Source organism: Epargyreus clarus, unplaced genomic scaffold, assembly GCF_041222505.1.
Source record: "Epargyreus clarus isolate Ecla_fem2 unplaced genomic scaffold, WU_Ecla_fem_2.2 ptg000031l, whole genome shotgun sequence".
NCBI lineage: Eukaryota > Metazoa > Arthropoda > Insecta > Lepidoptera > Hesperiidae > Epargyreus > Epargyreus clarus.
In genome coordinates, this window is record NW_027332236.1 from 8595765 (window position 1) to 8620496 (window position 24732).

At 35.5% G+C, this 24732-nt stretch overlaps 2 protein-coding genes across 7 annotated transcripts in view; one reads left to right on the forward strand and one right to left on the reverse strand.

Annotated features, from left to right (window-relative positions):
• LOC140754677 (uncharacterized) overlaps positions 1–5347 on the forward strand; it is a 126909-nt gene extending 121562 nt beyond the window's left edge. For all 6 annotated transcript variants that reach the window (XM_073089711.1, XM_073089717.1, XM_073089713.1 and 3 more), the window contains one exon: positions 1399–5347. In XM_073089711.1, the coding sequence (XP_072945812.1) occupies positions 1399–1793 (395 nt within the window). In that variant the 3' untranslated portion in view covers positions 1794–5347. The remainder of the gene's footprint in view (positions 1–1398) is intronic.
• A 6954-nt stretch (positions 5348–12301) lies between these two features.
• Positions 12302–24732, reverse strand: part of dop (microtubule-associated serine/threonine (MAST) protein kinase dop) — a 90582-nt gene continuing 78151 nt past the window's right edge. Inside the window, exons 26-37 of the mRNA XM_073090059.1 lie at positions 24549–24675; positions 23848–23949; positions 23451–23522; positions 23106–23228; positions 22480–22571; positions 21928–22074; positions 20031–20147; positions 17733–17966; positions 16390–16568; positions 15561–16129; positions 15003–15152; positions 12302–13610 (exon numbers count right to left, since the gene is read on the reverse strand). Of these exons, the coding sequence (XP_072946160.1) occupies positions 13452–13610; positions 15003–15152; positions 15561–16129; positions 16390–16568; positions 17733–17966; positions 20031–20147; positions 21928–22074; positions 22480–22571; positions 23106–23228; positions 23451–23522; positions 23848–23949; positions 24549–24675 (2071 nt within the window). The 3' untranslated portion in view covers positions 12302–13451. The remainder of the gene's footprint in view (positions 13611–15002; positions 15153–15560; positions 16130–16389; positions 16569–17732; positions 17967–20030; positions 20148–21927; positions 22075–22479; positions 22572–23105; positions 23229–23450; positions 23523–23847; positions 23950–24548; positions 24676–24732) is intronic.

Genomic DNA, 24732 nt, shown 5'->3' on the forward strand with positions numbered 1-24732 from the left:
AACTCTACGAGAGCTGACTTTAAGTTATTAAGAATTCACTGCCACATTAGCACGACACACAATCGACACCAGAAAATATATAACCTGTTTTTTATAATTATATCTATTGAATAGTTCATGATTAAATTGTGTTAATCCAATAACTGAGATGCTTTTATTTATTTTGACCGTACTCCGCTGAGACGTCGACCACGTATGTATTCACTCGTCTGTGTGTGTGTCTGTTTCGATGTTTGCGTTCGTACACTGTCACTGTATGGCACTTCAACCTTCCTATTATTTATTCATACCATTTATCGTTCACTTTTGCATGCTGCCTGTACCCGTTTTGGGAAGATGCCACTATATATTATCTAGATTTTGGGTGTTGGTGACGTTTAGATGTTTAGATATACAGGGGTTATATATGTTGATTCAGGATTGGCATCTTTCTACCATACCTCCTAGCTATCATAAACCGAAAGGCTTATATGCTAAATTCCCTAAATAACTAGTTATAGATATATTAACGAATGTGTTACAAGCTGTCAAATGTTTTTATGAATTTAAAAAAGATTGCATGTTGTTTTGGAAAAAAAGAAATATATGAATATTAGTTAGCTTTATAAAATATACTTGGGGTTTATACTATATCTACTATAAATATAAATATAGATAGCATGAGTTTAAGAGATATTGACACCAACATTTTTGTCATAGACATTTTAATAGCAGACCCAGACTTGTTATTTCTGCACATAGTATATGTGACCTAAAGAGGATTCACCTATAGATACCTCACTGTTTTTAAGATTCTTCTCATTATTAGATTTTCCCATTAAATATTTTTCCCACAATAATAATTTTACTATCTATAATCATGCCTGAGTACTTCTTCTTCTTCTTCTAGTTTTCTCTCTTCTAGCATGTAGACAAATAGTTCAGTGTTGGTGCCAATATCTTCAGTTAGCAAAAAGCATGGAAAATTGAAAAATATTGATACAAGTTCGAAAAAGAAAAATAATTTCAAAATTTCGGTAAAATTGGAATTAAACTATATTTGGTATTTTAATTAAATTTTTCCAAAATTGAACGAAAATTTCCACATGCAAGTAAAAGTAAGTACTGCAAAAATATAAGGGTATCTCATAAAACCTAATTAAATGGGAGTATATAGATAAATGTAAGCGTTTATGTAAAAAAGTATTATATGGTTTTCTTTGTTAAAGCAATAAATGGTATTGTATGTGCTTATTGGTGTACAGTTGGAAGTTTCAAATTTAAACATGTTTATTGCGTAGTGCAAATTATATATTGATGAGGCTTCAAAATTGTCGTATGCAGAGAATATGTTTGAAACTCCCAAAGAGCGAACTGTGCTCGAAAGATGGAAAATAAACTATTCGAATGATGTTCCAGAAATCGCTCCGATTCACCATCAACAAATGTCGCCGATTCGTTCGCTGAAAAAGAGCGAATCACCCACAAGCCTGAGCAAGCGCACTGACAAGACGCCGACCACACCGACCAGCCTCACGCCTATCGATGAGACTAGGGCTTTAGACATGAACAAGATTAACGGAATTAATGGAATAAATAGCAACCAACTGACTCCAGAAACACCTATACAAGAATCTATTAAAGAAAAGGAAGTGGTTAAGAAGTCGACTGAAGCTACTCAGATAGCACCGGGTGTTGTGGACACGACTGTGGTGAACGAGCCCACTACGGGCGGACTTACTGCCGCCGAAGTCCTCGACAGGGCTCGTACGAGGTTCGATAAATTCTGGGGCAAAAAAGAGGATGACGTTTAGTCCATGCAATTAAAAATTACTCCGCGAATTGTGACATATGAGCTTAAATTAGATTTAAAGTCAAGGATGCGTCCTAGAGCCGAAATTGTAGCATGAGGCATGACATTGTTCTGTAGTGCAGTGCTCTTTTAATCCTATTTATATCGCGACATTACTTTATAACAACAAATCGTTATATAACTGACAATTATTCCGATTGTTAGTAGTTTCACATAATCGTAGTGTCGAAATTTTGAAGCTGTTACAATAACGAAGTAACAATAAGGCAGGGCGCATCTATGATATAAATATACATTTGAGCGTGTGTCTTCTCTTTACCCGAATTTATTCCCGCTACTATCATAGTGAGTGATATTATCTCACGATAGTTCGACATAAAAATGTCACAATTCGTCGAATAATCAGATAAGTAGGGGAATTTAATGCAGTATTTAAAATGAACTAGCTTCGCTTCAAAACGACGACTGTAACGATATTATGTATTTATTCAATAATTTACAAACAAAGATCACTATCTATCAAATAGGAGTGTGGTGGCTTGTGATTGTAGTGAAGAGTAGTAATTGATTTTGTGATTTTATTGGTTATTAACATTTATATACATGTAAAAATACTACAAGTCGAATATAGTACTTCATTGTGAGACAAAATGGTTAGGAACTTAAAGTTATTCTGGCATAATATTTGTTGCTTGTTATAAATAAGGTACATTTTGGATGGCCATTTATGGTTTAAGTATCAAATAATTATTCCGGTTATCGTTAATAATATTTCCAAATAATTTTTGAATAATTAAATAATCAATTATCTCGTAATTTAATGAAATTGTTATTAACAGGCTCTATCTAATTTTCATAATCAATATCACATGTCATGTCTGTCTTATTCGAGTGTTATCGATCATAATTTTTAACTATTTCAATCTCTTAACATTTCTCTATTAATCGAAATCAATGGAATGTGGTGTATGGTAAGGGAAACCTCGCATTTATGAGAATTTCTTTGGACAGTGTCTAAAATTACTTGAAATTTACTTAGTTATTACTAAATATTTCTAGCAAAATATGAATACTACATTTAGGTATCTATTTAACCTAATATTAAATATAACGCAAATTAATATTTAAACATCGATATAATATCGATGTATTTAAAATAAATTAAACAGTACTTGTTTGTTTACGTTCTACGCGCACGTAGTTGACGGTTTAAATATTCTGGCAAAATCCAGTAATTAAGTTTCAATATTCAAAAAGTTCAATGAACCTACATAATACTATCCATCAAGCCGTCCAAGGTAGTATTTTTTGCAAAAATATTATTAATGCCTATTTACGTGGCTTTTATTCTTAGAACTAAATGCAAAAAATATTTTTTTATCTGCAGCCGAATAATATTTTTATCTGTGAAATCAACCAATCACAGACTAGCAGATTTTTAGCGGGAAACTTAGGTTTTGCTAATGCTATCTACTTGTTTATATAAATATATTGAAAAATTGTAAAAATGGAAGTGTCACATCTAACTTGCCGCTTGTGTCTTTCGGTGACCGATTTTAACGTATCCCTATTCGGAAGTTATTGCCGTAAAACAAATATGTTAGACAAAATTCTCGTGTGTCTAAAACTAGTCATTGAAGAAACTGATAATTTGCACACGATTTGCTACAAATGCGCGGAAAGTATCGAGAGATTTTACGATTTTATTGCATTCGTGAAGAAAACGCAAACAAAGCTTTGTGACAATGAAAGGTTCGAGTCGAATAGTTTCAAAGAGCCACCGGCTGACGTGAGCCGCCGTCACGTCACCTCGTACGTGAGAGAGCAGGTATTTGACGCAGATTATACATTCTCCTTTCTCGAAATGGCCAATAATGACGAGAAAAAAGAAACAAAGACATCGAGTCCGTTCTTTTCTTACTTCTCCCCACCAAATGTCGTTTTGAAATCGTCCGACCCTCGCGTGTGGAAAACGCCGCGTCCACGTAACGACGACTTTCAAAAAAGTGAGCGGAAAAAACCTGATTTGCAAAGTAAAATAGAAAGACCTCGCCAGCACTCCAGAGATTTGTTTGAATCGCAATCTCAGGACGCTGAAGAGGTGGAAACGAGGTGTCTAGATTGGAAATTAACCCCGGACGAGAATATAATGAGGCGGGTCCGAGAAAGGTGCTTCGGACCCTCCGATTTCTAGTTTCAGCTAGATTTTGTATCTTTTTGTCATACCCCAAAGATATAATACATGTCTAGATTAGTCGCACTCGTATTCCGACAGTGACGTAACACGATAAAAGTTCAATTTTTAAATGTATGAGCATTGTAGATCATAGACAACACAAAAACAATATTTCTAAGACTATTCTACACATGTAAAATATCTTTGTCATACCTATAGAACGTTTCCTTTTCCTTAATTCCGTAGAACAGGGTAATGTAATAGCTGATTTGTAAGTTTGAACTAGTAATACTGTAGAAACCTGTCTGATTCCTCTAATTGAGAACTCATAATGTGTGGTATGGTAAGACATTGGCAATATCAAATATCGAGTCATTTACGCTTAAATTCGCAGTTAGATACTCGCCGAATCCAGACTAATAGGCCCGAATAGGAGTTTGTTTCACCTAATCGGGTGTATTCTATATTCGGCAAGACCCTCGATCGTTCTCCAGCGGGTGTAGATTGGCGCGAATCAAAACATAACGCGTCTATGCTCGTGTGTTTACGTACTTGACATTGATCGACGAGCTACTCGGCGAGTTGTTCGCGAGTATCTAAGTGTTACACAAGATATTTGATACGGTCAATGTGTATGTAGCTTCGGACACATTTTTGTAAGCGAACTAAATTATTTATTATAAGCTAATTCTATATTGTATAATTTAATATTCTATTGTAGTTAATTCTGCCGAACACGTTGAGTGGTCAGTGTGGAATGAATTGAAACCATAATTATTTATTAAATGTAATATTTATTGTATGAGTGTAAATTGATGTATTGGAATTTCATGTTTGTTAATGTTTACTGGGGTGTTTTGGGCTGATTTTCTGATCTTGCTTTTATTGATAAAAACCTTACATAGACGAAGTGACAATATCGACTCGTAATTACTTTAAATCAATTAATAATTAACGTAGGCGAAATACGTAAACAATATAAATTATTATTATTATTATATTTAACTTTTTTAAATAAACAAATGTGTTCATTATTCACAGCTATAGGTACTAGACCTACTAAAGTCTATTCGACTGATAAACCACCAAAAATGTCTTATTCGGAGTCGATACGATTACTTCGTCGTTGTACTCCAAGGGCCCCAGCTTTGATTACTGTAAACCACAACAGTTTAAGTTCCTATCGACGTCGCCATTATTTTTCCGCGCACAAAACAAACCACATATAATATTTATTTGTACGCTGACCCGGAGTCAAGTCGTTTAGCCGGTAATAATGAGACGTTTAGCTTTGCTACGGGTTTATATTAGCGTGTTTTTGGTTTTCAGTCGTTACATCAAAATGGACACCTCAATAAAATAAAATTTAAAAAACTGTATCTTGTGTCTTACTTGTTCCTTTATCAACCAATTTACACAGACTGCAATTACTACTGTACATTTACGTATACTTCGATCAAGAAAACCAACTAAAACATTTGTGTACAAATAATATACCTTATGTACACACTATAAGCCATCAGGAGGGGAGATCAGTTGTATTGCTCTTCCTTAGGACTAAACTAACGTTACCATGTATGGTATTGTAATAATCTGTAGCAATCTTACAAACTACATGCAAATAAACCGAGAAGAACTCAACTGAGCCAATCAGCTTTCAGACCTACTACGAACCTATTTATTTGTCTATTATTTGTAATCTGATCACACTCAGATCAAATCTGTGTCACAGATTACAAAAAAATCAGTCTCACAAAAACAAAAAGGTTAATACAAAATAAAACTGCACACAAACAGTTTATTCATGACTTTATTTTCATATCAATTCATACACATATTAGTCTACAGAAAATATCCCCTCGCTCACTATAGACACTTGTTTATTTATAAATCACATTCAACATTTTAAAAACTAAGTTATATTAAATTACTTTTGCATTAATATATAAATTTTATTATTATGGCAGGCAACGTAACACATGAAAATGAAATAATACTACTGACAAGCCTTCTAAGATAAACTTAACAGCGAAATTAGGATCTACTAACCATGTTTAAATGCGAAATGGTAAGGAGCTAGTAACGAAATAAACTCCTTATCTTATGGCGAGTCTAGAAACAACCATTATGCGGAGTCTATTTCGTTCCTTGATTAATGACAACATTAGCGCATATACATTCAGTCGTATAAAACAGCAAATCATATATATTTACTCAATATTTTATTAATTAATATATTTTCAAACATTTGTTAGTAGAACCAACATGACTGCTGCGTACATACAAAACGAATCGCTCTTTTGATAAATTTCGCTAAAATTATAACATCAAGATATACATATAATTTTAAGCCATGGTCCCAAAACAATTTAATGATCAACTAATGATAATAATAAACAAATCATTTCTGTTGGTCACTAGCGTACTTTTTGATTCACAAGTTTTTTATGCACGTCTTTTTAAATATACGCTTCACTGGACATAATCTGTAACGCCATAATGATTCTGATCGAATGTTTAGACAAAATCCATGACAAATTACTAAACTGTACAATTTAATTTTTAACAATAACTTGGTCTTTTGGTATTTATATGTTTTTAACAATTGCATATTTTGTCAACAGTTATTCCCTTATTTTTAAAATCTCAAATATAGCCCCATTTCTTCCCAAAAGCATAGCGGCCATCACATGCAACCAGATTTTATGATCAAATACCACGAACACTACAAGAAATTTATGTTAACACGCCAAAATAATTACAGCGTTACGAGTATATTCAGTGTGCGACCTCCCTAACTCTTATACATGATAGTATTAAAGGACTTAGATACAAGTGACATATAAACATCATACAAAGTGTCTTAAGCTAATCGGAAGTATGATGAAATTGTCCTAAAATATTTTGTTATATGTAAGAAATGTATAGTGCATCTAAGAATTACAATGACTAAGTGCAAAAAAAACATTCCAGTGTCTTATGTATAATACACACTTGAAATAGAAAGAGCAAACTATGTAATACAAAATTGTACATGTTACATTTAATTTCGACTAGATGGAAGTAGTGTTTATGTCGGAATTGAGAAGGAATTCAAAGAACAGGCATTTGCATTTATGACATTGTAATTCAAAAGATTTGACACCAGTATTATTGCCCATTATTAATAAACGATCTATCCATGTTTAGCTAAAGACCAACATTTGAAAATTTGTTTACACAATGTATTGTCAAATTGGACAAAAATAGATAGATTGCGTATTAACATCGGGCATATGACTATCACATATAAAAGTAGGGATTTACATACGGGCATAATTTTACCCTGTCTGACCACGCACAAGTAAATAAACTTTACTAAAAATCATTTATAAATTAAAAATAACCAACCAATGAGTATTATTCGCATAAATGACTTATTCTACTTTAGAAAGCTGAATATATGCTATCAAAGTGGTTAGAAGATAGTTACAAAACATATTCAACGAAAAATAAAACAAAAATACAGAAAGTTTAATAATTTTGACATGAACAAATAAAAGTGAATTCTTCTATAAACAGTTTTAAGGATTTTATACAACAATTATAAGTATTTTTTATAAATTGTTATATTGTTGTCATGGTTGTTGAGTTTTATGCAAAGTTGTTTTTGAAAAAATATTGACATCATTTCACTTAAGTTATGATTATTTCGCACAATTCAATTTTATATTTTGTATTATTACATATTATAAAATTTTAGTGATGGCTCTTAACAGTTTGTGTAATAATTTGAACATTTTAAATTATTTAAATAAATTACTTATGAATCCTTGCAATCTTACAAGCATAGATAAGCAAAACATTTTAACATACGGTTTTATCAATTTTAGGCGTAGTACAAATATTTTCTTATAATTTAAACATATTTTTTTCTTTTAAAATTCAGAAAATGAATTTATTGGAATGTTGAATGCCACAAATATATGCAAATATCGTATTAAAATAAAACATAAGGTGAAGGCCAAAATGTAACATATAATCTTAATTTAAATTCTGGATAAAAAGCATTATATTTATAAATTGACGTAGTCAATTCGCATAATACTTTATTAAACCTCGACCTGCGAGAATCATAATTAAAAATCATTACACGGGAGAAGTAAAATAACTGTAATTAACTTATTTAAAGGTAAATATGAGAGCCTGAGATGTTTAACAAATTAACATGTTAACAATGGAAGACTTATATTGATCGACACCTCCCATAGAAATTATTATGTGCCGTTTCTTGACCGCCATGCGTATTTTATGTCCCACTGCTGGGCACGGATTTATACTCAAAACTGGGAAACGTCTAAAGCATATCCCGCTGCATTGGCCATTGACATCTGGAGTAACAACTTTTTTATGGACAGATGACAAATACTTATACCGTAAAAACAATACTACATATTTGAAATATATTTTTCTGCTTCAAATTATGGTATAGCTATTTTCAACAACCGAATATTATTTGAAAATATTGGTTAACTTTAGAGGGGAGGTTCTTAACACTATGGCACTTGGATTAATGATCGGAATGTTAAACATATTATAAGAAATCGATAAGAATCGTTTTTTTTTCTTCTAACAATTAATTAAAATTCGTTCATAGATCGAAGAGTTCGTAATAATTCGTGTCGATAAAGTAGAATCGAATGGAAAACATAAAAAAAAAGGTAAAACATATACATATACATAGAACATATACATAGTGTGTCCAGTCGTTATGAATTAATTATATTGTTATTAAATATAAAAAAAAATATTTATTATTATTTTACCACAAAATATTTGCATTTGCACGAAGCGTGTGTAAGTGCAAATTTAAGACTGTATTACTAGACTTCGCGTGCGAATTATACTCAAGATATTTGTTTTGTATCTTTTTTTGGAATTTGCTCATAATTTTCCAATATCGTTTTCCTCTACCCATTTTTCATACATAAGCCGTTAGGAGATAGATGGCGCTGTATCTCACACATATAAAGCTAAAAATACGACTGGAACCACACTAAGAAACGTTATCTACAAAAAAAAAACAAACAATCAAACAAAAACAACTAAAGACGAAATAAATGTAAATGAACTAAAAAACTAATTAAAAATACAGCGTACAAGTTAAAAAGCGCTAAAAGCGAACGCCTCGGGAAGCGGTTAGTTTTATAACTAATAGGATAAAATATTGCATTTCTAAAAAAAACTACTAAACATTAAAAATTATATCACAATACGACTCTAACGCCTAACGAAATCAAAATCGTTTACAAAATCACCAGCTAAACCCTCACTAAGCTTAAAATGAGATTAATAAAATATAAATACTAACTCTCGACGAAGTTTCAATAACCACGGAAGTGTAACATGTAAATGTTTTCATTACATTAAAGCATTTTACATTATACATTTACATTCATGTCCAATAATGAAGAATCAAAATGTCAAAATGTGTTGAATTTTCTATACAAGGTAAAAAGAAACAAAACATCTGTTTATTCTTATTTGTAAATTTCTACTTTTTATTATCTGTATATTTTTTGTCTATGCGATTTACAGACGAATTCAGAGGTACGATCTGAGCCGATTTTTAACGAAAAATCAGACATAATTTTTAGGTAATTTAGTTAGCAATCCTATGTTAATAAAATTATTATTATTTTGATTTAAACTTCCGTGCTTATCAAACTTAGTAGTTACACATCACGTGACCAAACGTGGACGCAAATCCGACATATTTAATAGTAATTTATAAAACACTAAATAGCCTTTCAACGCATCAACATTGTAATACTGGAAAATAATTAACCAAAACCGAATACAGTCATTAGAGTAGCGGGTTCGGTCCGACCGTCGTAGCGAAGCGATTGTTTTTTAAAGCGATATTTTGTAGAGATGACTTATTAATATACGCATTTATTATTTTTCTTACTAGTCTGTTATGGACACTGTAACATGTTTGAACCCGAGTCAGGTAGGTAATTAATTTAGATATAAATGTACCTGTACTTTTTATTCTACCACTCAAAATATTCTCTGCATTTTTATATACACTCTGTAATGCAAAGAGAGGCGACCACTCGTAACTCGCCAAAATGTATCCTAAAATCTTTTATATCACGGCGTGCGTAAATGGACGTTTTACGCACGCTTCGCGTGCGCAAAACCCCCATTTCCGACCCCGTAATATAAAATTTTATACAACACGCGGACGAAAAATGTTTTTCTGACTCGTGTGATTGCAGTCCTCGCCTGCGGCTCGGCCTGCAAACTCACACTTGTCAGAAAAAAATTTTTCGTCCTCGTATTGTAATGTACTATTGTATTGATGATAAAAATGCCTGCGATTATTCCTAATCACAATCGTTTCTGTACTCATAAAAGTTACACATCACATCGCAAATAACTGCCCGCGATTATTTCAAATCTGAATAAAATCTTTTCTATATTCACATAAGATACACATCGCCACGCTACGCCGGTCGAGCACGACCCTAAAATGTATATTCTCGGGACGAGACTAAAGCTATACACAGTCTAGGGGAAGCTTACAGCGACATTTAATTTTATATAATTTTTATTTACTTTTTTTTTAGTTTATTAATTTATTGTACACAACACCGACGACAAAAACATCCCTTCGGACACGTTTCCCCACGAAATCGTAAAGAAATGAATTCGTAGTGAACGAAAAAAATAGATTTGACAGTATAAAAGAGATCACAGTATTTGCATTTTACTACTCATACTACTACTACTTAATACTATTCGCGTTCTTATTGGTCTGGCAAAATTTCGGTGTCTATTCTGTACATACGTCAACGAACTTACCGTTCATTTCGAAAATAGATTAGACATAACTAGCCGATGAAACAACTGTCATGTTTAATTTATGACGAGCCTTGAAGCCATTTTAAGAAATTGAAATAGTTTATATCATGTCTCTTTCCATTTATATCAAGCCTCTTTCCTGTCACGCGGGTAGTCACTCAATCATGACTTAACCTGTTGATGTCTCTAAGTGACCCGCGGATCTTATGGAACACATGACAAGAATATCTATGAAACCGTAGAATGCGAGTGACACGTAAGCGTTCCGAAACCCCATACAAGCACAAACCCGCAACGTTAAAGTAGGTCAGAGCCCGAATCTTCGTATTTCGTACGTACACAGAAGACTATCAAATTCAACCATTCATATATCATCTATCAAATGGTTAATATGATACGCGTGTGTAGTTTTTTGTGTACTTATTCGTGTATACATCCATATATCATAGTATTACGAGCGTAGCAAGCGATAATTTATTTACATTTGATAGTACACAATTATGAAGTTTAAAATCGTAACTAACACACATTTCGTGGGGAATCACATCAGAAATGAGTAGAATCACATACAGTACGTAATATAGATTAAGAAAGACTCCGTTTCACCAACTTGTCGTTAAGTATCCAAATTGTATGATTTTATAATTATGTGTTATTTATCAAGGAAATTAGAACAATAAGATTGGTACAAATTAAGTCATAGAAATAGTATAATGCTATGCATGTTTATGTCATCAGATGCATCGCCTCTTGCTTTATCACTGGCAGATCGAGTTAACTAATAAATAAAGAAGATTAATAAACTCGAGACACATTAGCGATAATTTTACAAAGAGAAAAGATAAATTGAACAGAAAAAAGTAAAATAACTATATGAAAAAAACTGTTCAGATAGCGAAATTAACAATTATATAACATAAATAAAAAATGTATCAATTGTTCTAAAACATACTACAGTTAGTAAATTATTTTTCTACAATTATTCAATGAATCTTAACGATAAGTCAGCGAAATACCTTATATATACACATACATAGGTCTAAGCGCTTACGCAAAAATCGATGCAAGAATGCACTGGCTTAACATAATATATAAACCTTCAATTACATACACTTTTATTGTTTTACAATACCACCAAATATTTTAAATCAAATATCGAAAAGTTTCGTGTGATACAATTTTAAAAATTCAATAAAATATTGAGAAATCGTGCAATACTAAATCATTTCTTTAAAAAATAATCTAAAGTAATGTTTATTAGGTTGCACATGTAAAAAAATATTTTTTCGTATTATTTTTTCGTTGTCTATTTTAATAAATACAATGATGAAGAAGAACGGATTACATGGTTTTAACTGTACTTTTCCAAAACAGATAAGTGTGGTAGCAACACCGTGGATGTATCTCAAATGTACCAAAAATATTGCTCTTTTTTTATTAAACTAAATCATTGAATGAAAATTAAGCAATTTTATCAATAGAATTGATACACATCCTAAGTTTCACCTCACACATATCTCTGATAAAAGACAAAAAACTAATCGATAATGTATTTAAATCAAATGAAGATTGTAACGACATAAAAGACACACAAACTAATCGAATTTATTTAAATCAAATGAAGTCTGTACAGACAAAAACCAAATATTTAGCTGTATAAGTGTCCAGCCAGCGGACATAAGCCTCAATTATTCATTTATTAGATGCCTACACTGCAGCTCACTGCAAGTACCAGATAAGAGATGACGCTACCAGGTTCAAGTACAAGAAATTGGTGGAGTTATGATACATTTAGATATTCGCCGAGTATAGGTGAATATACGCGGTAAAAGTATGTAAATAGCTTACTCGGGCGTATTCGTTGCTAGCCACGAACACTCGTGAATCTTTATTCGGTATGAGCTATTAACGCTAATAAAAAGATTATTCGCGCACGGCGTTTACATATTCGTCTTTGTACGACACATTATTCGGCGGATTGTGCCCGATAATGCACATAAAGCATTAATATTCCACTATCACCAGTAATTGGTAAATAATATGCCGCTTTGCAAATATCAGTAATTGGCAAAAATTATGCCGCTTTGCAAATATTAGTCTGAATAGATATAACGCCATCTCTTATCAGGTATTTGAAGGTTCATCAGAGTCAAGCTAAGGCTTCCCACACGAGCACGACTAAATTCCCCTACTAATCGTTAGCAATTCTAAATTAATACAATCAAAGTCCACGACTAATGTTAATTTTTAATACGACGATCGCTTCCGCTTATGAATTACGCGCTTAGCTAACCATAGACCTATGCCTTAACGATTGATACGTGCAAAATTGTACTCAATTACGCTCACTTACACTACATATTACAAAATATAAGACAATGGCTTCAGAAATACGACACGAGTACATTTTACGCTTCAATCGCGATAAACACGCTTATTATTATTATGTATACATACGCAAGGAGAACACAGACTAAAGAAGTGATCAAAATATATACGTTATTCATTGTTATTATCACTATGTTGTTGGTTCGTATTGAACACGCTTTCACCTTGGTAAGCACTACGCGACAGTTCCACGACGTATTGCCGTCCCGTTCTAACGTGTACGCGCTGTATATGTCCGTCTCGCTCTTACCTCTCGCCGGAGGAGGAGCTTGAGGCGCGGCCCCGCCCCTTCTTCGACTTCTTGTCGTCAGTCGGGTCCGGTTTGTCGGTGCTCTTCTCCATTACGACCACCTGTTCGGTCTGCTTGCCTGGTACTTGTGGCTGTGGAGCGGGCTGATTGGAATTCTGAAATTAATAATAAAAACAAAATGTAAGTATATAAAATTCTCGTGTCACAATGTTAGTTACCATACTCCTCCGAAACCAATTTTAGACTTTACCAATTTTCACCAAATTTTATATGCTTATTCAGTAGGTCTGAGAATCGGTTAATATCTATTTTTCATACCCCTAAGTGATAAGGGTTGTTCACCCTTAACATTTTTTTATTTATATGACAACACAACGTTTGCAGGGTCAGCTAGTAATAAATAATATCTAATAATAATAAACTTTTTATTTGAAGCCACAAGACTCATATCTGTTAGTATTACATTATAGACTTATCCTATGTTAGTAATAAAATGTATAAGAGAATTGGTTATTGTTCATAAATCCGGTTTTAAATTTTGATCAGTTACTTACGGTATGCGTAGCGATCAATAATAATACAATTTTACTCTATTCTCTAAATATCACAAAAGGATGAAGACAAATTTTTGGAGTTTACTCCTTAAGAAACGATTTGAGTTATAAGGCCCGGTACGGAAATTTTATGAGGAGTAAAATCAAGTGTAACACGAAAAGTTGAGACGTTACGTAGAAAGAGACAAACATATATATCCACACTTTACGCGCAACACCAGTGAAGTCACTGAATAGAAATGTCATAATTTTATTTTTTTGTACTAGTGACGTGAAGGAATGCGTTGTATCGGTAAAATAGGTTCACAGACTACATATTAAAAGCCACACAAGCCTACATATTTTTAGCCACAAATAAAACATAGATAATTTAAAATAAGCCAAATACGAAGGTGCTAAACTCGGACATGTATACATGTCCGTGGACGGTTACGGTACATTTCATTTCGGACATGTATACATGTCGCTGGGCGGCAACGTAAATGATCCATTACAATAACTCCTTTTTATTACAATCATCATATCCTCTCAAAAAGGAAGTAGCGTTTTTAACCAAAATATGAATCAAGAGTGCTTTTATTAATTTAAAATACAGTAAGTTCAAATCCCATATGAAAGTAATTATTACAATAAAAATAATTAGCAATATATAAAACATTAAAACGTTATTAACTATTTTCTATTCGATATATATCATAATTATCGTTCGTAAGGAGTAAACTCCAATCGTGCGTCGTAGCTGACACACACACACACTTTTTTTGTGTTTGTGGTTGTGCTAAAAGCTACCCTGAAGATATTTACGGTAAAAATCATAATAATTAATAATTTATAAAATTCCATGGTAATACGGTAAGAAAGGACATGACCCTTCAAACCAGAATATAGCAGCGCTTAACACTGCTGTTATGAGGCAGAAATAGGTGTGGCGGTGGTGCCGCCGGAGTTGAACCACAAAGGGTTCTACCACTTTCAAAATTGCAAGGTGGGTACCTTCTTCTTGGCGTGCTTGTCGTTCCGCTTGGCGTTGCGCGCGTCCTCGTCGTCGCGCTTGCGGCCCATCACGCCCAGCAGCTTGCTCACCATGCTGCTGCTGCCGCTCTTGCGCGTGTCGCTCGACTCCATCGCGTCCGGACTCTGCAACTTTGTTCAAACAAACAATTATCATTACTTTTGTCAGACCTTAAGACTCGACTTCGGCCATCTTCGACCAAAAGCAGCCGATGTTTTAGCCACCTTCGGCAAAAACGATCCGAAGTTTTGACCCAAACCGAAGTTTTGGCCGAAGCAGAGGCTTTCAACAAGCACCGACCATAATTTAACGAACTAGTAATATTCGTTGTAAGAAACGCGTGAAAGCATATCGAAAATTTAGATATCCCAAGTGACACGATGGTAACTTTACTATTAAAAAAAAAAAACGATATTTACAAGTGCCCAGAACACATTATTATCAAGAATGAGAATTGCAATCAAAAATCATTTAAAACAGCCCACAACATACAATCAAATCATTGCAATTTTAGTATACTGTATATTTGTTATCCCTACCTTACACGCTTCAACAGACTCCTGTCTCTTCAACTCTATCTTCTTCATCGACTCGCTCCGCTTCGCCTCCACCTTCTCCAATTTCTCCAACTTCTTCTCCGCCTTCTCCTGCTTCTTCGCTTCCGCCTTCTCCTGCTTCGTTTCCGATCGTTTCACTGAACCGCTTCTCTCCATCGCCTTGTCCTGCTTCGATTCCGACTTCTTCACGGACCCGCTCCTTTCCATCGCCTTGTCTTGTTTCGATTCAGACTTCTTCACGGACCCGCTTCGCTCCATCGTCTTCTCTTGCTTCGTCTTATCTTCTTTTATTTCCTGAAGCACTTTCTCCTCTTGCTTCGTCTCTATTTTCTCTATCTTCTTAACTGAGTCTTGTTTTTTGAGTTCCGGTTTGTCTTTCTTCGACTTGTCCTTGTCGTCTCGTTTCGGTTCCTCCTTTATACTGGAATCAGACTTCTTTCTTGTTTTGAGTTGCGCTTCGATGACCGGTGGCATCGTTTCAGGGATTGTGTTCAATTTCTTGCTCATTTCGGATGTCGTGAGGCTTGACTCTGTGCTCGATCGACTGTCATCTATAAATGAGACAACAATTACCATCGTTTACTTTATACAATTTCAAATTACGTATTTATTTATTTCGTCTATCACGCACGTAAAATAGAAATTACCCTTGTGCACTTAATTCATATTATCATTCTCTACATATTTATACATCTAGGGATATAAAAACACAATTTTATTTTAGACAAGGTCTTATAACATATCAGAAGTGGTTTTGTTTATTATCTAATTTAAATATGAATAGTACTCTAACATAATTCAACAAACTTACCCAGAGTAATCTCCCTGGACGTATCCAAATTCGACATGTCAATGGACGTATCGGCGACGAACGACTCGTCAGATAGCGATAAGGAAGCGAACGATGCGTTCGCGTCGAACGCAGACTTGTCCAGGCTTGGCTTCGGCGACGACGTGAATATGCTCGGCGTACTTTGCTTTGCTGGGGTCCTGGGAATACATACATGTTATTACAAGATGTAAATATCATGGAATAAATAGGCTCCCAATACAGACACTTGTGATTAAATAGTTTTTTAATCTTTTTTAAGCCAATGAGTAAGTAATTCAAATGTAATTTTGTAGGTAGGATTTTTAGAGTTTTATAACAAAATGGCAAATAATATCTATAATCTATAATAATAATCTATAATATCTACGATTTTTATCCCATCTTCTTAATTATTAAATAAAACAAACACCCTTAATGACAAAAATAATAGTTTGCTACCCTCTATGTCTATGTTGTAAAGATGCATTTTAGTTTGGATGAATCATAATAAGCATATCTTTATCTCTGTATACCAATTTTATAATCGCCGTGAACATACAGACTTCGACCAGGATATGTTACGCTTCAACAAGCTATAAGGATAATATTTATAATACGTTCCTTTACCTATAAGTATGTTTTATGATTAGTTAAAAAATAAAGATATTCAGTACGGACCCACGTACTACGTACGTTGCAGTGATAGCCTAGTGGTTAAGAAACTCTCGATCGAGAGGTCCGAAGTTCAAATCCCAGGCACGCACCTCTGATTTTTCAAAGTTATGTGCGTATTGGAAATTAATTATCACTTACTCAACGATGAAGGAAAACATCATGAGAAAATCTGCATACCTGAGATTTATAAAAAAAAATCTCAAAGATATGTGAAGTCTACCAATACGCACTTGGTCAGCGCGGTGGACTATGGTCTAATCATTCTCATTCTAAGAGGAGACCCGTGTCCAGCAGTGGGACAATAATGGGTTGATGATGTTATCCTCTGTGCATTGTTGTTTGCGCCTATAATTGAGATAACACTTGTTTAATGCCTTGTGATAATTTGTACCTATATTTATTGTTGGTGTATACCTTGTTGGTGCAACTAAATCTAATATATAAAATTCTCATGTCACAGTTTTCGTTGCCATACTCCTCCGAAACGGCTTGACCGATTTTGATGAAATTTTTTGTGCTTATCCGGTATCTATGAGAATCGGCCAACATCTATTTTTCATCCCCCTAAGTGATAAGGGTTGTTCACCCTTAACTTTTTTTTATTTATATGGCAACACAATGTTTGCCGGGTCAGCTAGTAAATAAATAAATAAATGATGAGTACGTACCTGGTAGGTAGCCTGGCAGCGTGATGCGTGGGCGAGTCCTTCTCCTCCGCGATCCTCGGCAGCAGGGGCTCGTCCGGCTTGTCGGGGGGCGGCGGCGTGGGGGGCGCGGGGGGGCCCGGGGGCGCGCGCCAGCCCGGGCCGCGCCGCGCCCCCCCCGCCGCACCCCCCGCGGGACCCCCCGCGCAGCACAGCGGCGAGATCGAGCACTTCGCCTCCGCTGAACGGGGGTGTAGCCTAGTGTTGGAAGTATACAAATTATAATATCGAAAAAAAAACTATTTTCAAAACATTTTTTTTTTTCCTTTTAATCTAAAAAATTGGGGATACGAATCCATTAATTCAATGTTCTATAAGGTTATCGAGCCCCAACAACCTACATTTAGCTATTGACATCAAGTTTAAATTTTCCTTTTTTATGAACTAAGAGAAACCCAGTACTCATTGTATTCAAAAGCATGATCTTAATAACAATATAACCGTTTTTTACATGCAAGAAGCATCAAATAAAAACAAACCATACCATCTGCCTACACGAACAAATAAATAACAACCATAATATGCCATACCTTACGTACTTAACAAATCTACTCCTAATATATAACAATCACCATAAAATAATAAAAAAAAGAATAAAAGATAATCAACATGTATGAAAAACACATAAATTACTATTGTAGTACATTAAAATTAAAATTGTAATGTTTTAAGATAATAGTGTCTACAGCCATGCATGTAATGTAAAACGAAACACAAATGAAAGATAATGAATATTGTAACACATACAAAGCAAACATAAAGCACACATAAATGAAAAGCCCCCTGTCATAGTGCAAATGAAAATAATAAATATACAGGTGAAAATAAATATAAAAATATTTATACCACTAAATAGAAAATATAAAAATATCTTACTTCTATAATACAGTACTTCTACATACAATAAGACTAAAATTTCTATACAAAATCAACGTAAGATTAAAAAAAACTTAAGCGTAGGGAATTGCCAAATTTATCGACATCGAAAATATACAAGAAATAAATTAAATAACACATAATTTTTATTTATAACATAGGAACAAATTAATTATTAACATTTTCAATTAAAAGAAGAAACTTTATTCAAGACGAATCTTTTTACAAAAATCTCATTTGTTTTCAAATTTTATTCAAATTATGTCGATAAATGTGTGCTCCCAGACCTGAAAACCAAAATAAAAACACTCGACCAAATCCAGCACCATCTTTACTGCCACCTGCGTTCATCCTTATCACTATACTCTATTCAAGAAGACGAATTCATAGGAAATAAATGTAGGCAGCATGTTTGCGACTTCATTTTATAATAACAAATAATTAAGACACAAAGATTTCCAAATGAACTAATCTCTGTGACTCCGTGAGTAGAGCATATAGTGCAATAACTTGAATGGACATTGGATCTTGTAGCCACGGTCGATACGAGATGGGTGAGGTAAGGGGACATTTATTATAGGGATATAAGATAGTGGTTCTTATTTCTTTAAAATAATAATTATTATTGGATTTATCGATAAAATCGAATAAAATCGATATTTATCGAATAAAAAAATAATTATTTGAGAAATAATCGACACAAAATTGAATTGAAAAAGGTCGTCACGAAATTGACCCTTGAAACCTTGGGATTGTTGTCCGCGCCAAATTTCTAGTATGCTCTGAAGTTGTTGCGTTGGATTTAATAAAATTAGCTCTGTAACGTACGACCACACTAAGGCAGCTATGTGACGCGACTCATTTCTATATCTCATTTTGAAGGTGGTAGAACCCTTTGTGGTTCGACTCCGGCGGCACCACCGCCACACCTATTTCTACCTTATAACAGCAGTGTTAGGCGCTGTTGTGTTCCGGTTTGAAGGGTGTGGTAAGGGAGACAGACTTTTCCGAGGCGTTCCAGCTTAGTCCTCAGGGGTAGTGGCGCATCTGTGGCCGACCTCAGGTAGGAATATCTAATTCTATCTGGGGTTGATTACATATGTCCATGGGCGGCAGTAGCCACCTACTATCAGGTGGACTGCATGCTCGTCTGATACTCCAATATTATAAAATATTTATATATATACAGGGTGAATTTTTAAAATAGGCCTTCAGGGCCAAATCCGAAACTACAATCCTTACAGTTTCCGATTTGGCCATGAAGGCCCGTTTGAAAATTCACCCTGTATATTCAGAGCGGACTAGCAGTTTGGCGCGAACTATACAAGTTGTTCTCGTGTATCCGGCAAGATCCTCCATCCATGTATCCGTGTCGTGTGTACGCACCTGTCTGGCGAGAGCGCGCGGCGCAGCAGCGGCGAGGCGGGGTCGCGGCGCGGCCAGGCGCGGCGGCAGTCGCGCGCCGCCAGCGGGGACGGGCTGCGCGCCTCGCACCCGCGGACGCTATGCACCGCGATTTGTTTATGTTTATGCGATGGCCTCTCGGTCTTATGACTTGTTTTATGTTTATGCGATAGCTTCTCTATCTTCGTCGACAAGACCATCGTGCCAAAATATGCACCCGGTTGTTAGGTCAGAGTTTGTCGAGCTTGGGGGGATATTTGTCGGTCGATTGGGAATTGGTGTCAGGGTTAAATAATGGAAGATTTAATCAGAGTGCATTGAAAACGATTTGGGATCGGAATTCAACAATGAAAAGTGATTAAAACTCTTAAGAACCGCTGCCGAAGTGAAGCTACGACAGACAAAAATAACAGTAGCTGCCCATTGGTAACGACTATCACAGTTTGTTAAAAACCATCAGAAAATATAGCGGACAAGTATGTAGAAAATCATGGTTGTATGAGAAAATTTCGTTATGTTCATACAATATAAAAACAATAAAGAAATGTACTATATGAACGAACCTCGAATATCGACAGACATATTTAATGCTCGAGAAACAATGCTCTAACAATATATATATCTTACAATATACTTATCGTACGGTACACAAAAAAATTTCCTGCTATGTGCTTCATATCCTGTCCATCAGCTCCATTGTCAGCAGAAACTGCACTCCCGCGTTTAAAGAACAAGCCAACCACTTAGCAACTAGCTCTGAGCGGTATATCTACTATATTTAATTAACAAAATAGACTCTTTATAGCTTTCGTAAAAACTAGCAATTTGTGTAGCAAAAATATATATTTTCAAATGTGATAGCACATTAGTTAGTGTGAATACACGTTAATAATGAACTTGCATTCGATTATTTACTGAACACCTGACGCAACACAGTGAAAGTAGCACAATTATGTTTATGTTATACATAAACTTATTTCGTGAGGATATGAAGACACACATAATTATTAATTTGTTATTGTTCACATTATTACACCAATGTTGAACGTGCATCTTAACTTAGGTGGACATTTCAGATGTCGATGTATGAAATATTATTCTGCATGATAACATTATCAGAGTAATTTTAATAGTGTAGTGATGTAGTAGTGATGTAGGTGTTTTGACACTTGTGACATATTTTAGTGCAGTGACAAGTTCAGTGCAGCACAGCAGTGTAGTGCGTTATTATATGTTGTGGTAAGCAGTATAGTCTGTATGTTGTATTTTGTGTGTGTGTGTGTGGTGAGTAAGTATTTTGGGTGTGTACTATCGCGCGATACGGTACTGCACGCAGTGCCACGGATAAAATCGTGCGGGTACGGTGTAGTTTGTAGTAGAGTTGTAAGGTACAATTCAGTGTGCAGCATACAGTCACGCACTAGAGTCGCGCGTATATAGTGTGTAGTGTATATTTGCGCGGTATGGCACAGTGCAGTGTGTAGTACAGTCGCGCGGCACAGTGCCATCAGCCATGTGTAGCGTCTATTACAGTGTAGTACAGTCGCACTGTGTGTCATTTGAGGGGGTGCTGCAGCGATGCGCGCCGCTCCTCGCCTTGTGTGTAGTGTACAGTCGCGCGGCACAGTGCCGTGTGTAGCGTGTAGTACAGTCACGCTGTGTGTCACATGACGGGGTGCTGCAGCGATGCGCGCCGCACCTCGCCTTGTGTGTAGTGTACAGTCGCGCGGGACAGTCTGGCGCGTGGTGCGGTGCGGTACAGTCGCACGGTATGCCATCTGGCCGGGTGCTGTAGCGACGCGCGCCTTGTGTGTAGTGTACAGTCGTGCGGGACAGTCTGGCGTGTGGCGCGGTGCGGTACAGTCGCGCGGGGTGTCACCTGGCGGGGTCCTGCGGCGGCGGCGCGGGCTGCGGCGAGGGCGAGGGCGTGCGCGCGAGCGGCGACAGCGGCATGTGCTGCAGCGAGGCGCGCCGCACCTCCCCGCCGCCGCCCAGCTTGTGCTTCAACCCGTGGAGCGAGGACGGCCTGGGGGGCAACGCGATATAGTAAGCTACAATACGATATCATTCGATGTACGACACGGTACAATACAATATAATTTGATGCGATACGATATTAAATGGTTCAGTTAGGCACAATACTACACGAGTCAATATAATACAATATCATACGTGACAAATATATTGTTTTTATATATAAAAAGACCATTTATCGATGCAGCGTCCACATGCTTGACACTTGCCACAATCTCTGAACCTTTACAAACGTTTGAATTGATCAAAGCTATGCTATGATGATGATGTGGTGATGATGCTACAAGGCCCTGCAAATCTACACAAACAATGTCAAACGCTCTCTCTGCCCACATGTTTGAATCTGTCGACTTGTTCAGGCTCAACGCGTGCGGGCGAGACAAGATACTGTCCTCACCTCTGGTAGTGTTGCGTAGTGTGCAGCGGGCTGTCGGCGGCGGGCGACGCGGCCGGCGACGACGGGCAGTCGCTGCTGCCCCCGGACACCATCTGCCAAACACACACTGACATCAACACATACTCTATGACGTCACCACACACACTGACGTCAACATAGACTCGCTGACGTCATCACACACACTGATGTCACCACGCGTGCTACATGTGATACACGGATTTATTTCTAAATGCACAAAATATTTTATTTACAGTAGTAAATAACCAGTACCAGACAATTATTTAAAAGTGAACGAATTTTTTTACTGTATAAATATAGCCTATGTTACTCCCACAATTTAGACAAGTATAAAAACTTCATATTTAAAGCCAGTCAAACCGTTTGAGGTTACCAAAGAATAAGACATACATACATACATACGCTAGAAAAACATTACCCTCCGCAGTGGAGTAAAAATGTTCAAAAAAATTAACAAAATTAATATGAAGTAAATTTCATACTGTAACTTTACTAAAAAATAGTATTATTTTATTCGTTTTTCTGAAATTAGTATTCTTAGACAAAAGATAACTTACTCCAACCTAAACCTAATGACTTAGTTTTGGATCCCGTTACCAAAACCATACCTGATGCATCTCCTGCGATGCCCTTTTGGTAGAGATCCTCCGGAAGAGGGAGCAACGGCGCCGCGGGCGCGGGCGGGGCGGGGCCGAAGCCCTACGGCCTCCAGCACGGCGCCTGCCTCCTGCCTACACACAAATTAATTTAATAAAACTAAACACTACGTAGTTAGTGAAATAAGTACAATTTTATTGTTATGATACTAAGTTGATATCTAATTCTATTCATTTAATTCGAATTTCTACTTACATGGGATAAATAAAAAAAAATCTTATTTTTTACGTCCAAGATATACACGTAATATTTTGGATTTGTTTCACTTGAATATTTGTATAATGTTTAATACATACCTGTATGGTTGTCTGATCAAGCGGCGTAGCTCGTAGTGTGGCGTGCGGAGCAGCTAATAACAGCCGTAGGACCTAAAAAATATATAAAAAAAATGTTTGTGATATTAAAAAAATATACTTTGGAAAATTCCTAAAATTATTAAAAAAGGACTTTTCATGGAATATTAAAAAATATTCTTTGGTTATTTCCTGCAATTATAGAAATTATCATTTTTAATAGATTTTGTTTAGAATCTCTGTATATTACTAACGAATTCGTCAATCAATATATTCAGCATATAATATTGATTATATTTCATAGGTTTCAGACTCAGCGATCCTTTTCCAGCAATTTATATTTAAAGGCACGTAAAACGGAGAACAGTGTAAAAGGGGGAGGATGTACTTAATACCATACCTGTGTGTGCAGCAGCCCTTGTACCGACTCTCCGTTGAGTTGTGTGATGAGGTCGCCGGCACGCAGACCCGCCGCCCACGCAGCTCCCTGTTCGCTTACCGCCTGAGAACGTATAAAAAATGTATTTCTCGTGTTTATTTCATACTAGCTGAACCGGCAAACTTTGTACCGCCTCAAAATCTATTTATCAAATATATTGCATATAAAATATAGCCTATGTTACTCGTAGATAATGTAGCTTTAGAATGGTGAAAGAATTTTTAAATTCGGTCCAGTAGTTTTTGAGCCTATTCATTACAACCAAACAAACAAACAAAGTTTTCCTCTTTATAATATTAGTGTAGACATCTTGATGATATTATTCCATACAAGTTTTCTCAGCTCACAAACTTCAGAATGACTAAAAACCTACTTATATATTGTCAAGTAGATATTAGTAAAGCTATGGTTTTAAAGGAAAACCCTTGAATCTTAAACATCAGAATTTCCGATATCATTTAAAAAACTTGTTACAAAAATGATAACTGTGTGTTAATTTTCGGTACAATACACAGAAATGTTTAAGAAAATTTAACGATCACGCATTCAACCGATATTATTGTTCTTTATGAGATAGTAGCAAATACTTATTTATATAAACATAACAACGTAATTGAACACAAAGATAAAATACAATACTAAAAATAAATACAGGAACTCACCGAAACCAAATGATGCATAGTATAGTAGTCCGTATCTCCATAGTACACTCGCACAGTATGAATCGTGAAGCCGAACCCTCGTGGGCCACGACGCACCACTATCGGCGGCTTCGAAGATTGTATCAACCTATGAATATTTCAAAGTTAATAATATATTTTTGTCACAACGAAGGGTCGGTACATG